The sequence below is a fragment of the Hordeum vulgare genome, chromosome 3H, assembly GCF_904849725.1.
Source record: "Hordeum vulgare subsp. vulgare chromosome 3H, MorexV3_pseudomolecules_assembly, whole genome shotgun sequence".
NCBI classification, from domain to species: domain Eukaryota; kingdom Viridiplantae; phylum Streptophyta; class Magnoliopsida; order Poales; family Poaceae; genus Hordeum; species Hordeum vulgare.
This window is the reverse complement of record NC_058520.1, coordinates 528,438,609-528,450,996: the sequence shown is the minus strand read 5'-3', so window position 1 is coordinate 528,450,996 and position 12,388 is coordinate 528,438,609. Positions and strand designations below refer to the sequence as shown.

Sequence of the window (12,388 nt, the reverse complement as noted above, 5' to 3'; positions counted from 1 at the left end):
AACTTATTACCAAGATATGTGCTATGCATATTTACAACGAGATCGTCAAGGATCTTCTATGACTCTTGCCCCCTTCGCTTGTTAGATGATCTTGAGGTTTACAATTTTGTCCACGCGCGTGCACGCACAAATTCACATGATTAAAAAGAAAGGAACCGTCATGAACAAGTTGGACGAAGGAATCACCAAGGACAGACATAATCTAAGGCATCTAATAGCCATTTGTGAAGGCACTGCTACATATGTGTGTATGTATGTATATATATCCTACCATCTGAGAAAGAAGAAGATGGTGTAGTGATAGTTACCTAATGACCTTCCAAATAACTGCAGAAAAAAGACAGGTTGGGGAAATTGCACTAAACGACGCAAGTTCACGTTTCCACCAAATCATTAGGCTGGTATGTATAACAAGAACCAATCCAGTTTTAGATTTAACCTTTGTGCGGAAAGCATACATAGGAGATGATTAACCTTTATTTTGTCGTTTATATCTATGTCCAGACTATGGAGAGTATGCTCCATGAAGCACCAGGCTGTGTTATATATTTTGTTGCTAACTTGGTAAGCTGACATTTGTGCTTTTGGAGCATGGTATGCTGATTATGCATAGTTGATCCGTATGAATTGACTTTTTCTTTCACAGAATTTCGTTGACCTTGTTGCTAGCGAGCGTGTTGCACAAACATATGCTGTTGGTGCATGGTTGAAAGAAGGCGCGATATTAATCGCAGCTTGTTTACTTTGACTACTGTCATCCAAAAGTTAAGGTTCTGATTTCTTCTCAAAAACAAAATTTCCACTTGTACATCACAAGTTTGGATAGTGCTCTCAGCAAGTTAACATGCACTTGCCTCCTAATGAATTTCACAACAGAGTGCACACTAGAAGTTCTCATGAACTGCATGATGAACATATTCTTGAGAAGCTACTCTTAAGTGAAAAGCTAAGGTTTCATACTTCTAATTATTATACAATCTAAATTGTTGAAGTATAGGATGAATATATTCTTGCTAAGCAGATTTTTTTTCTGTTGCACAAGTGGCTACATCTTCTTTTAAAATGCATAAAATTACTGAAATGTCACACACATTATGGGAGTCATTCATATTGGTTTCTTAATTTTAGTAGAAAAATATGATGAGAACAAGTTTAAACTTGCATTGCCGCTGAGAGAAGATAAGTTTCAAATCGTAGGATATTCTCATGACATTTCTTCCATACAAGCAATAAGCTTTGAAGTAGTGTCAACTATTGAGTGGCAACTAGGAAAAATTTAGTGGCAATGAACCTCTTTGATAATGAAAAACTATTATCTGTAACCTTTCCTATGTTAATTACTTGTTGACTCTTGTGATGTGAGGCTCTTGTGTTAGTGTATGGGATGGTACTGGCAGCACACCTGTGCTATTAGTTTGATTGCCTGATGAACTTTTAGGCTCATTTCAAAGTTGAATATTTCCTTGAACGAAGCATCTCGTGTTCTTGACGTGGCTTGTGAGGTAGCTATTTCTATTTTTATATTGATCTATACCCTCCTTCAGAATATAAGATGATATCACATCTATTGTGATGAATAGACATCGAATTGTTTTTTTCGATTGAAGTGGCTATTGTTTATACCTTCCCCACGGAAAAAGAATCATATGCTTCAGCAGGCTAGGTCTTTATTGTAGATCTGTTCATCTTGCCAATGTTTCTGTCATAGTTTGTCTATATTTATATGTTTCCTTTCTTCAGTTCTTCAAGACTTGCATTGATTTCTTCTGCAGAAATTTGTGTGCTCTTGCTCCTGCAGGAAGGATTGATGGATTTGGCTGCTCTTGGCATGATAAAATTTAGATATCTAGGTTTTCTTTTTTTTACTTTTTCTTGATACAGTCTCACTATGTAATTGGTAATTAGAATTTAGAATCATGTAGTTCAGTCTATACATATTTAAGGAGATGGCCGGTTCCATGAATGCCATAGAATTTTCGGTCAGCCGCACTCGAAGAGTTAAATTCTTTGCAAGAGCAGAAGGTGCTAGCTTCTTTAGAGGATATAATGTGAAAAAATTTGTTACCTTTTTTTGCAGCTTGTCTTCTCATTAGTGTGCAAATATTGCTTGTTACATGTGGATATATATTTATGAATTTTTTTATCATTCTATTGTACAAATGTATGGGCACGACAAATTAACTTGTATCATGTAGTTATATATATATTACTAATGAACATTCTATACCTTCGGTTTTTGCTTCCTTTCGGATGTCTTTGTGGTCACTAATGGTGCTATGATGTCTTTTTCCAGTATTAACCTTGATGCATTTTGTTTTTATCATTGGAAGAGCATGCATGTGTTGTGTTGTGCTTTTATTTTATTTTATATGTTTGCCTTGCAATAAGATTGCCATGCATGTTATTGTACCAAGCAAATTGTATGTGAGCATTTTTTGAGTGTGGAATTCTCAACTCATAGTTTTGTTTATGCAAAATTAACTAACGCAATTCATGTGCAATATTGTTTTACCATTATGATTATTCTATTATACAAATTGACGGGCGCAACAACGCGCGCCATCGATGATCTAGTACTTATTATCTCTCGTACTTCTTTCTTCTTAGGAAATCATGGTATCTATTTAACACCTCCACCCTTGCAACATTTCTTTCTCCTTACTCTTCTTTTCTCTTTACACTTTTTCACACTACGCAAGCAAGTCCTCTTCAAAGTAAATTTGTGTGGCACTTTAATTATGAGAGAAGATTACATACTCATAATGTATCTGTCAAGAGCATAATCTGATTCCGAGAAAAATAAATAGCAGTACGATGATCACCTCCAGGAAGCGAAAAGCATCTCCTTGACAATTTCTTAATGGCTTTGCTGCCATTATGAGAAGTATACAAGAAAAGAGTGAAAGAGATAACATTTGCAAGTGAATATACGCATACAAAATCAGCTCTAAAATAAGAAGTTACCAAATTGTACATAAGTATAGCCGTGTCATAGTCTTTGACTGTGTAGGCCTTGTTCCCTTCTAGTTTTAGTTCATCTTTCCTCTTACAAGAGTCCTTTCTCACCTGAACAAGAAAAAATAGTTTTAAGGCAATCAATTACCAGATAAGAACAAATCCAATTACTCAATTAGCTACTGTACATATCAAGTGCGTGGAAACTGATTAAAACAAGACTCATACCCGCTCCTTGTAAGCAGCAGATTTCACATAACTCATGATGCCAGCAACACTCCAGCCAAGCATGTTTGGTGGGCATCGAGTCACGAGAAACAAAATTCAAACAAAATTCAAACGAGTTTTTTCTCAGCTTGGACCGCAACAATTTCTATGGGCAACCTACCAAGCTGTTACAGAGTAGAGAAACCATGAGTTTCTGCAGCACATTCTTGTCCAGGCACAAGGATAAAACTGTATTCCATACTATATGTATTTAAACAGTATGAAACATGGCAGGAAAGGAGGTTTAGAGCATGCGCACTTCGTCAGGAAGGTTTGGATCTGCTCCGGCCTTCAACAAGCACTTGACGAATCCGACGTTGCCACGGTGGCTGCACGCTAACAAGAGAGGGGTCGCTCCACTGAATGCACCAGCGTGAACATTAGCCCCAGCCTAGTTAACATTTTCAGAAAAAGTTTCAGTTAAGATGGGGGGGGGGAGGGAATTCGATATGCGCAATTCATTTGAAAATTTTACGGAACCCTAGTGATCAATCCAAGCATTGCAAGTGCTACTTCAAAAGAAAAAGCGTTAGGCGGCGGCATCGGAAACAACTACGGAGTAGTAGGGTATGATTTGTGCAATCAACACGAACTTAAGCGATCAATTGGCAGAAGATAAAGTAAGAAAATCGTAGCACCTCAATGAGCAGCTTCATGCATTGGAGGGAGCCACCAAGAAGCGATGGGACCAAGGGCGTGAAGACACGGCTGGCGACTTTGTTTGGCTGCAAAATTGCAGACTGGGTCATCTGCCTTGAACATAATGCATGCATCATATATACGAGCAGCCGCACATACATCGGCGCCGTGGCGCAGCAGGACGCGGACGACTTCCGGGCACCCCCGCATGGCGGCGACGTGGAGCGCCGTGCCCCGGGGGTTCGCCGCACCCACATCAGCGCCTTTGTACAGGAGCAACATCACCAGGTCGCGATCCCCTGCAGCGCGGACGACGCGCCAACATGTCAGCCCCGCACGCGCTCTAGTCTGGTCTAGTACCCGCTCGGCATAGCCATAGGCTATAGGCAATGGCCACGACGTCTCAACGGGAGCGACAGGAACACGGAGCAGAGCGAGGTGGCGTCGGCCGGCGAGGTGCGTGCGTAGCGTACCGTTGTAGGCGGCCCATTGGAGCGGGGTCTCGCCGTCGACGTCCGGGGCACGCGCGCTGGCGCCGCGCTCCAGGAGCCAGGCCGCCGTAGCGGTGTGGCCGAAGGTGGCCGCCAAGAGCAGCGGCGTCTCGCGCTCGTCGGAGAGGGTGTCGACGGGGATGCCGAGGTCCTGGACAAGGTAGCGGCAGACGTTCGTCCTGCCGTTGGTGGCGGCCAGGTGCAGCGCCCTGCCGCACGTCGACCAGACGCCGGTGGCGCCCGCGCCAGTGGCGCTAGGCGCCAGCGGCAACAACTCCAGCGCCATCCCTTGACGTACGTCGCAACATCAGATGGATTGTTGTGTCATCCATGGCCAGGAACGCGGCCAATGCGACTACGAGTAGCGGAGCGGCGGCGGCGAATTTTCTGGAAGAGGAAAAACTGGACGCAAGGGGGGAGATGAGGACGTGGGACGTGGGACGTGGGGTGTCTGTTCGTAGGGGTGTTTTCTTTCTCCCGTTTTTTAGCACAAAACGTGGGCAGCGGTGGGTTTGTTTGCCAGATATTTTTACTGCGAGAAGTAAGGGAATGATAGTTTCGATAGTGTGGGGAGGTATCGATCGGGAGGCGGGGAGGAAGGTCGAACCATCACGACAACGGCACATCCTGCTTTAATAGTAGAGATATAAGATTTGTCTCACCAACTTCATATTAAAAAATGTCAACATCTACAATAGTAAAGTTATAATACAAAAACTAATTCCATGATGCATCTAATTATATAGTTTTGGTATTGTGAATGCTGATATTAATTTTTATAAGCATGTTCAAACTTTATGATGTTGGACTTCAGATAAATCTTATATGCAAAGTAAAAAAGAAATGGATGTAGTACTAGTTGTACCTAACAAAAGGATAATTTATAATCTCCACACGGTGATCTCTGTACAGAAACAAATTTCACATAACTTTTCAAGTTTAATTTAGTACTCCCTCTGTAACAAAATATAAGTTTTTTGTTCTAAATCTAGTCCAAAAGCGTCTTATATTTTGATGAGGAGGAAGTAGTATGTACACTAAAAGAGCAGTATTTTGATGAATCAAATAACTATTCATCCTAGCTTAAAAAAAAACTAGTCTTCCTCCACAAAACCACCCCAAAAAACCAGATCTCGTTTACAATTTTCTAAAAAAAATGAAGAATGGTTGTAAATCTCCACGATTCAATTTCATCTTTACGCGCCATTGAGAAGCAGAAGGCAAGTGTTTGCTCAGCTGTCGTCGTCGTACCGACGGCTCCGGAGAACGGAGCTCACCGAGCTGTAGCCGAGCACGTGGTGGAGTGCCCCATGGTCGGGGCCCTGCCGTACCTGCTCGCCGCTCAAGCGGCTCCTCGCAGTTGCGCGCGTGTGCTGCTCCTCCGCGTCCAAGCCAGCAGGCTGCGGCGCTGAGAATATCTTCCTCGGCCGAACCGTCGTCGGGCCGCCGCCCCTCGCCGGCAGTGTCACCTCGAGCATTTCGTCGCAGCCGCCGCACTGCAGCCTGGCGAATTTGTCTACAGATAGGCCGGCCGGCAGCAGCAGTATCTCCTCGCACTTGTCGCAGAGGACGAAGGGCGTGCCGCCCAGCACCGGGCGGCAGATTACGTGCCTCGCCGACGCCCCGCGCCGGCTGCTCGATGCCGATGCCGGTCCCGACACCGGTGCCAGTGCCGATGCCGACGCTGACATCCACGAGGACATTGACGAGGAAGTGGTGGTCGTGCCAAGGCGCCGGCCGCTGCCGGTGGCCGGCAATGCCTGGGCGAGCTGCGACTCGAGGCGGCGCAGGATGCGGGAATCGCGCCGTGTGACCTTCTGATGGGCGCCGTTGCTGCCAGACGCGCTTTTGGGAGGCACGCCGGGAGCGAACCGGGGCGCGTCGACTCTGAGCGGCTCCTCGACGGCGACGATGAGCTTCCGGAGGTTCTCGAGAGCGTGCAGGAGGTTCTGCTGGAACCCCGGGTCAGCCAGCGGCGATCTCGTAGCAACACCAGCGGCCGGCCCATCCCCCGCCATGCCCATGGCCGCCTCGAGTTCCTGCGAGTTCAGCGGCGACGCCCGGCGGCCGTAGGACGAGGCCGACCTCGTCCGCGGCACGTCGAACTCCCCGCCCCCGTCCTTGGGCGCGTCGAGGTCAGCGCTCGCCGGCCGCCTGGTCCTCCGCGACGCCGGCCGGAGCTCGCTCACGCGGCTGTGGAGCGGCGACCCGCTACCCCGAACCTCCGCCTCGTCGTGCCGGCCCAGATCGCCGCTCCTCGGGCCGGTCCTGATCGCGCTGTAGGGCCTGTACGCCGAGGAGGAGGAGGCGGCCCCGTTGTCCCGGCTGGTCGGCTCGAGGTCCCCGCCATTGGACGGCTCCGTCTCGTCGGAGTAGGTGGACATGGTGTCGAAGGAGAGGATCTCGAGCTGCGCCAGCGAGTACTCGGTGTCGTCCGTCGGCTCCGGGTTCTTGCCCCGGATGGGCGTGCGGCACTTGCTGCAGTAGTAGATGACGGCCTGCGGGTCCTGGTAGATCATGGCGCGGCAGTAGGGGCACCGCCCGAACCGCCGCTTCACCTGCTCGCTCTCCATGGCCCCCGTCGTCTCCGGCCTCTTCTCACGACACGAGCTGCAGGAAACGAGCTGGCAAGAATCAGTGGGCAGCTAGGGTTGGGAAGACCATCCATCACCCGTATACATCGAGAGAGAATTCGGGGTACATGATCGCGTCCTCTGTTAGTACAATACAACCTACCCTACTTGGCAAGAACAAGGCGAGAATTCATGAGCAAGACCAAGAACAGACAGAGGGTTTACCTCGATCGATGGCAGCCAAATCCCGAGTCTAAAGATTATTATCCTCGTCTCTTCATCCACTGCTTCGCAGATCACAAGCTGATCGATCTCCCGCGGGCAGAGCGAAGATAAAATCACTCCTCCGGGATATTCTTGTTTTCTGCAACGCGGATCCCAAAGCAAGCAAGCAACCAGTAGGACGACCGAGCGAGGAAGCAGCAGAAAAGTCTACCTCCAGCTCCCGCGACAGCGAGCGAGGAAGCAGCCAGCGGGGAGAAGGGATGTGAGGATGGGGCGACAATTCTCGACGATGCCAATTAAGAGGAGGCCACGCCACACGTTTAGGATCGCTGCTTCCAAACCTCCCACGTTGACGGACGCGTGAGGAGGAGGGAATTCATCATACGGTAGGTGCACTGGCGTTGAAAGCGAAGAATGGTAGGGGACCCGGTCCTGCATGCGAGCTCTACCCCCTAACTCCCTGAAGAATTCTTGTACAGTTGTACTGCCAACTGCATCTCCAACACCAAAGTGCGTCAAATCGTCCGATAAATGTACGGACCATCACATCATAGAATTGTCACAAAGTAGAAGCAAATCTGGAGGAGGTTTGCTGGCATCAAGACAACCGCCACATCGGATTCCCACACCCTCCCTCCCACCCAAAAGAAAAGAACACCCAGAGCCTCGCTTTCTTACCCCGTTCCTCTATCCTTGCGGTGTATCAGCGTAGCGAGACCAACGTCGCCGTTGTACCACACACTCTACCACAAAGGCCTTACTAGACCACTGTCGCTCCACCCGAGTGCTAGCCGACTTGCCTACACCTCCCTTTCGCCCTTAGCAGTGGCGGAGACATGAATAATTTTTAGGTGTGGCGAATTTTATGAAGGAGAAAACCATGTACTCCTTATGTGGTCGCTGGCGTCTGGCGGCGGCTTTCACGGTGGCCGGGGCGCGCGATCTAGCACCTCGTTCGGGCGAAATCCCTGGTCGGCCATGGCCGGCCGCGTTGAAGGCGACGCCTGAGGGCGTCGTTCCCCTCCTTGGAGGCGTCGGTATGGACTGATCCCCTCACTTCCCCTTTCCCTAGGTCTCCCGGGCGAAAGCCTTAACTTTGTTGGGCGGCGGCGGCGCTCACGGCGCCGTTCCCTTCTTGAAGGCGTCGCTTTGGGAACCTTGGGGCTGGGTGACGCTTGTGGGTGGTGGGCGACGGCGGTGGTGCGGCCCTATCCTAGCATGGATCTCCGTCCGTTGCTTGGAGACGGACTCGCATAGGTGGAGGTCGTCGTTTGGCGTCATGATGACGTCGATGGCGGGGGCACCTGCCAAGGCTGGTACCTCAATCTGATCTGAAGATGGACCAGTGGAAGATGGCGGCGACGACACATGTGAGTGCGTTGGACCGGTTTGTGCCCCGGACCCGGTATGTGGCTCGGTCAGGGTCTCCGGCTTTAGATGTTAGGCTTAGGTGAGAGGTCTGGGTATTTGGTCCAGCTTGCACCCCTTCTTCATATGGATAGAAGTAACGGCAGATGTTGCCAAGATGGCGGATTCAGGCATATTGTTGTACTGCTTTGTAAGGTCCTCAAGAATAATCAATAAAATGGCCGCATGCATCTCCCAGATGCAGAGGCCGGGGGTCATCCTCCTTTTCTAAAAAAAATGTACTCCTTATGTTCAGAAAATACAACCAGAATCCAAAAGCTTAGTATTGGCACTCAAAATACCTCACTAGATAATGAAAATGGAAAATGATTTAGGTGGAGGGCTTTTGCCCTTCCCCGACGACCTTCAGAAAAAATACCTCACTAGATAAAGATTAAATGAATGACCGGTCACTGATTTGTCATCCATATAAATGGACATACAGATGATCTACCAAATATATAAGTAGATTAGTACAACTTAATTCAGTCGAGGACAACAAAAATACACTAACAGCCTCGTTCGCCGGTCACTGCCACGCGTCACGGCCATCAGAAGATGCTCGGGGCTTGCCGCTTTGTATTCGCGGGCTGTGGCACCGTGAGTATGTGCCCTGCCGGCTCCACCGCGTACATCATAGCTAGACGAGCAGTAGCTGTGTCGTCACCGAAAAGGGTGCAGCGTACAGACAACGTAAAAAAGCCTGCAACATCACACGGCCCAGCAGACAAGCACAACTCAGCTCAAGTTTTCTCACATGTATTGGTCTTGTAGTACATATACCTAGTATCTGCAGCTTGGTTTAGGTATGGCATACGCCAAACCATGCCATATTGTTGGCTTCGCCTCTGGCCCTTAGCACGACCATCGTGCATGTACCTTTTGCCCCTGCACATTACCGTCCATTGCATACACCACACCTAACAAGTGTTTTGCCAAATGCCATAGCCTAATTTATTGGCTTTTTTGTTGTTTACTTTGACGCAAACACGATGAATTTGGCCCTGGAGTACTTTCACATCAAGTTCATGGATTCGTCCTCGCTAGATGAGGATGAAACCACGATGATGCATGCGGTTCTCAAAGATGCCCAATGTGTGGAGGAGCATATCCTCAATTTTGAAGGTTTAATCAAGGGGCGTCCAATCGGAGGGCACATGGGCATATGATGTTGATTGGCGACTACTTTGTCCCCGATGCATTATTTGAGTCCTTTGTTTGTCGTTGATTCCAATGAGCCCGATTGCATTCGATTGCTCTATATTGGTGTCCGAACATATGATGACTACTTCATCCGAAAGAAGGAAGTCGTTGAAAACATTGGATTCTCTGGTTACCAAAGGGTAACGACTACCTTGATGATGCTTGCCTAATCCAGGACCACATATTCGTGTGACGAGTACCTACGGATGCCCGGGACCACATGCCGGAAGCCATGGTCAGGGTTGCCAATACGGTGGTCGAGGTGTTTGAAGCAGAGTACTTGTGAGACCGAACTGTCGAAGACACCGAAAGGTTGATGGCACTGTATGAAGCAAGATGCTGGCCAGGTATGATCGGATCCGTGAATTGCATGCACTCACAATGAAAGAATTGTAAATATTATCTACAAAGTCAATATCAGAATCATTGCAACAAGCCAACCATCATTATTGAAGGAGTTGCATCACAAGAAGGAGCATGCCCAAGATGCCCAAAGTGCAAAGGAGCATGTTCTCATTTTCGAAAGATCAATCAAGGGACATCAAGTCCTGAATCAGAAGAGGGCACATGGGCATACGAAGTTGATAGGTGACTAGTTTTTCCATGATGTGCTATTCGCGACATTTGTCTGTTGTTGATTTCACATGAGCCCGACTGTGTTTGATCGCCTCTAGAATGATGTTTGTACATATGATGACTACTTCATCTGAAAGAGGGGTGTCATTGACAACATTGGATTCTCTGGTTACCAAATGGTAACCGCGGCTGCCTTGATGATGCTTGCCTAATGCATGACCGCAGATTTGTGGGAAGGGTACCTCCGGATGTCCGAAACTACATGTCCCTAAGCCATGGTCTAGTTTGCTACTATGGTGGTCAAGGTGTTTGAAGCGGAGTACTTGTGAGAACCAATTATCGAAGGCACCGCACGGCTCATGGCATCGTCGGAAGCATGGCCAGGTATAGTTGAATCCCTGAATTGCATGCACTCGCCATGAAAGAATTGTCCATATGCTTTACAACGGCAATATCAGGGCCATTGCAAGAAGCCCACCATCGTTGATGATGCGATTGCATCACAAAACCTATGAATTTGGCACTCCTTCTTCCGGATGCCTATCTCACCATGACATCAATCGTGTTACATCAGTTTCCATTTTTTTGCAAGGTTTTCTGTGGGACAAGCTCTTCCGTGCAATTGTACCATCAATGATCATGAGTACTACATGAGGTATTATTTTTGTGGTGATATTTGTCCTTCGTGTGCGACCTTTGTCAGGTCCATCTGTAATCCAAGGGATGAGAAAAGATCCCACTTTATCCAAAGACAAGAAAAATCTAGAAAGGATGTCGAAACTTGGTTTGCAGTTGTGCATAGACCTGCAAAAACATGGGATCGAAAAGACATCGCGAGAGGTGATGACAACTTATGTGGTCATGTACACCATAGTTGTGTAGGTCTCACGGGGTATGCCATGGTCTGAAATTTTAGCAAATGAGTGATCTTATCGGATTTCCTGAGTAGAATCTGGCGACCCTCGAGAAATTTATCCAAATGCATCAACTCATTCTTCATCGAACAACTCATGAGCAACTTTAGAATGTCCTGGTTGAGTATTTATGGACGATTCGAAGGAAGAAATAAAAATATGTGTGAATAAGTTGAACTAAAATTTTAATTATTTTATTGTAAAATTTCATGTTTGATATACTGTTGCATTGGAATATTTGCCTCGCATTATTATGAATGAAGGTTATCTTATGCCGCCCCAATCCGCTGTACGTAAACACATCCGGATATTTCAGTGAACATTTAGATTGTGTGTTTTGATGAAGGACGTTGGAGATACATTACAAACGCTTTGTGCAGAATGTTTCTCCCAACTGCTGATACTTCTCGAATCGATTCAAGCTTATTACGGTCCAGTTAGCTTGAGCTGGTCTGATGACGATGATTAGCGCTTTCTGGCATTATTCTTTTATTATTACGTGTAAGCCGTGGAGCATTTCGGGGTGTGCAGTCCAGCCGTACGTGTTCGCAGGTCGCAGCTATGCATTTGACGTCAAAGGGAGGACCAGGAGCAGGATCATGATCAGGCTGCCGCCCGTGTTAATTAATTCACTAACCAGCCTCGCGAAAATAGTCAGGCTCGTGAGGGTTGACGCCGCGTCATGCATGCTCTACGCGTTCCCACGGTTCGGACGCGCTCTCTACTCTTCTCTTCCCTACCTAAGTATGGAAACTGAAAATGTATGCATGGCCCCGCGAGAAAGAAAAGAAAAATGTATGCATGGTTCATACGGACATAGCAAAGACATTTCGTATGGTTTACTTGTACTTTCGTCCGCGTTCCCACGTTTGTGTTATACAGTATTTTAGAAAAAAAAAATCTGCCGTGGGAACATAATCTCATTTGAATTGTGTATTTCATAGGCCCGTCTATGAATACTCCCTCCGTCTTAAAATAAGTGTCTTAAGTTTAGTACAATTTTATACTAGAGTTAATACAAAATTGAGACAGTTATTTCAAGACGGAGGGAGTATATGCAACCGGACGCCTCAAGCCCGACTCAAACACACACGACTGATTATTCACAGTCCAGCCACGAATGGGTCTCGAATGTCCG

At 47.3% G+C, this 12,388-nt stretch overlaps 2 protein-coding genes across 2 annotated transcripts; both read right to left on the bottom strand.

Moving 5' to 3' along the window:
- Positions 1–2,691: 2,691 nt before the first annotated feature.
- Positions 2,692–4,638, bottom strand: LOC123440422 (ankyrin-1-like). Its single transcript, XM_045116987.1, is given in 7 exon segments — positions 2,692–3,066; positions 3,184–3,276; positions 3,279–3,347; positions 3,482–3,613; positions 3,861–3,947; positions 4,021–4,160; positions 4,335–4,638. Coding segments are annotated over 7 exon segments (1,134 nt in total). The 3' UTR covers positions 2,692–2,757.
- A 621-nt stretch (positions 4,639–5,259) lies between these two features.
- On the bottom strand, positions 5,260–7,600 carry LOC123440421. The gene is made up of 2 exons (XM_045116986.1): positions 7,151–7,600; positions 5,260–6,962 (listed from the first exon to the last, which is right to left on the bottom strand). The coding sequence occupies exon 2, from the start codon at positions 6,923–6,925 to the stop codon at positions 5,585–5,587; it is 1,341 nt and encodes a 446-aa protein (XP_044972921.1). The 5' UTR covers positions 6,926–6,962; positions 7,151–7,600; the 3' UTR covers positions 5,260–5,584.
- Between the last annotated feature and the right edge of the window lie 4,788 nt (positions 7,601–12,388).

Excerpts from the sequence above, each read along its gene's own strand:
- LOC123440421 (XM_045116986.1), bottom strand. The coding sequence starts at position 6,925 with ATGGAGAGCGAGCAGGTGAAGCGGCGGTTCGGGCGGTGCCCCTACTGC.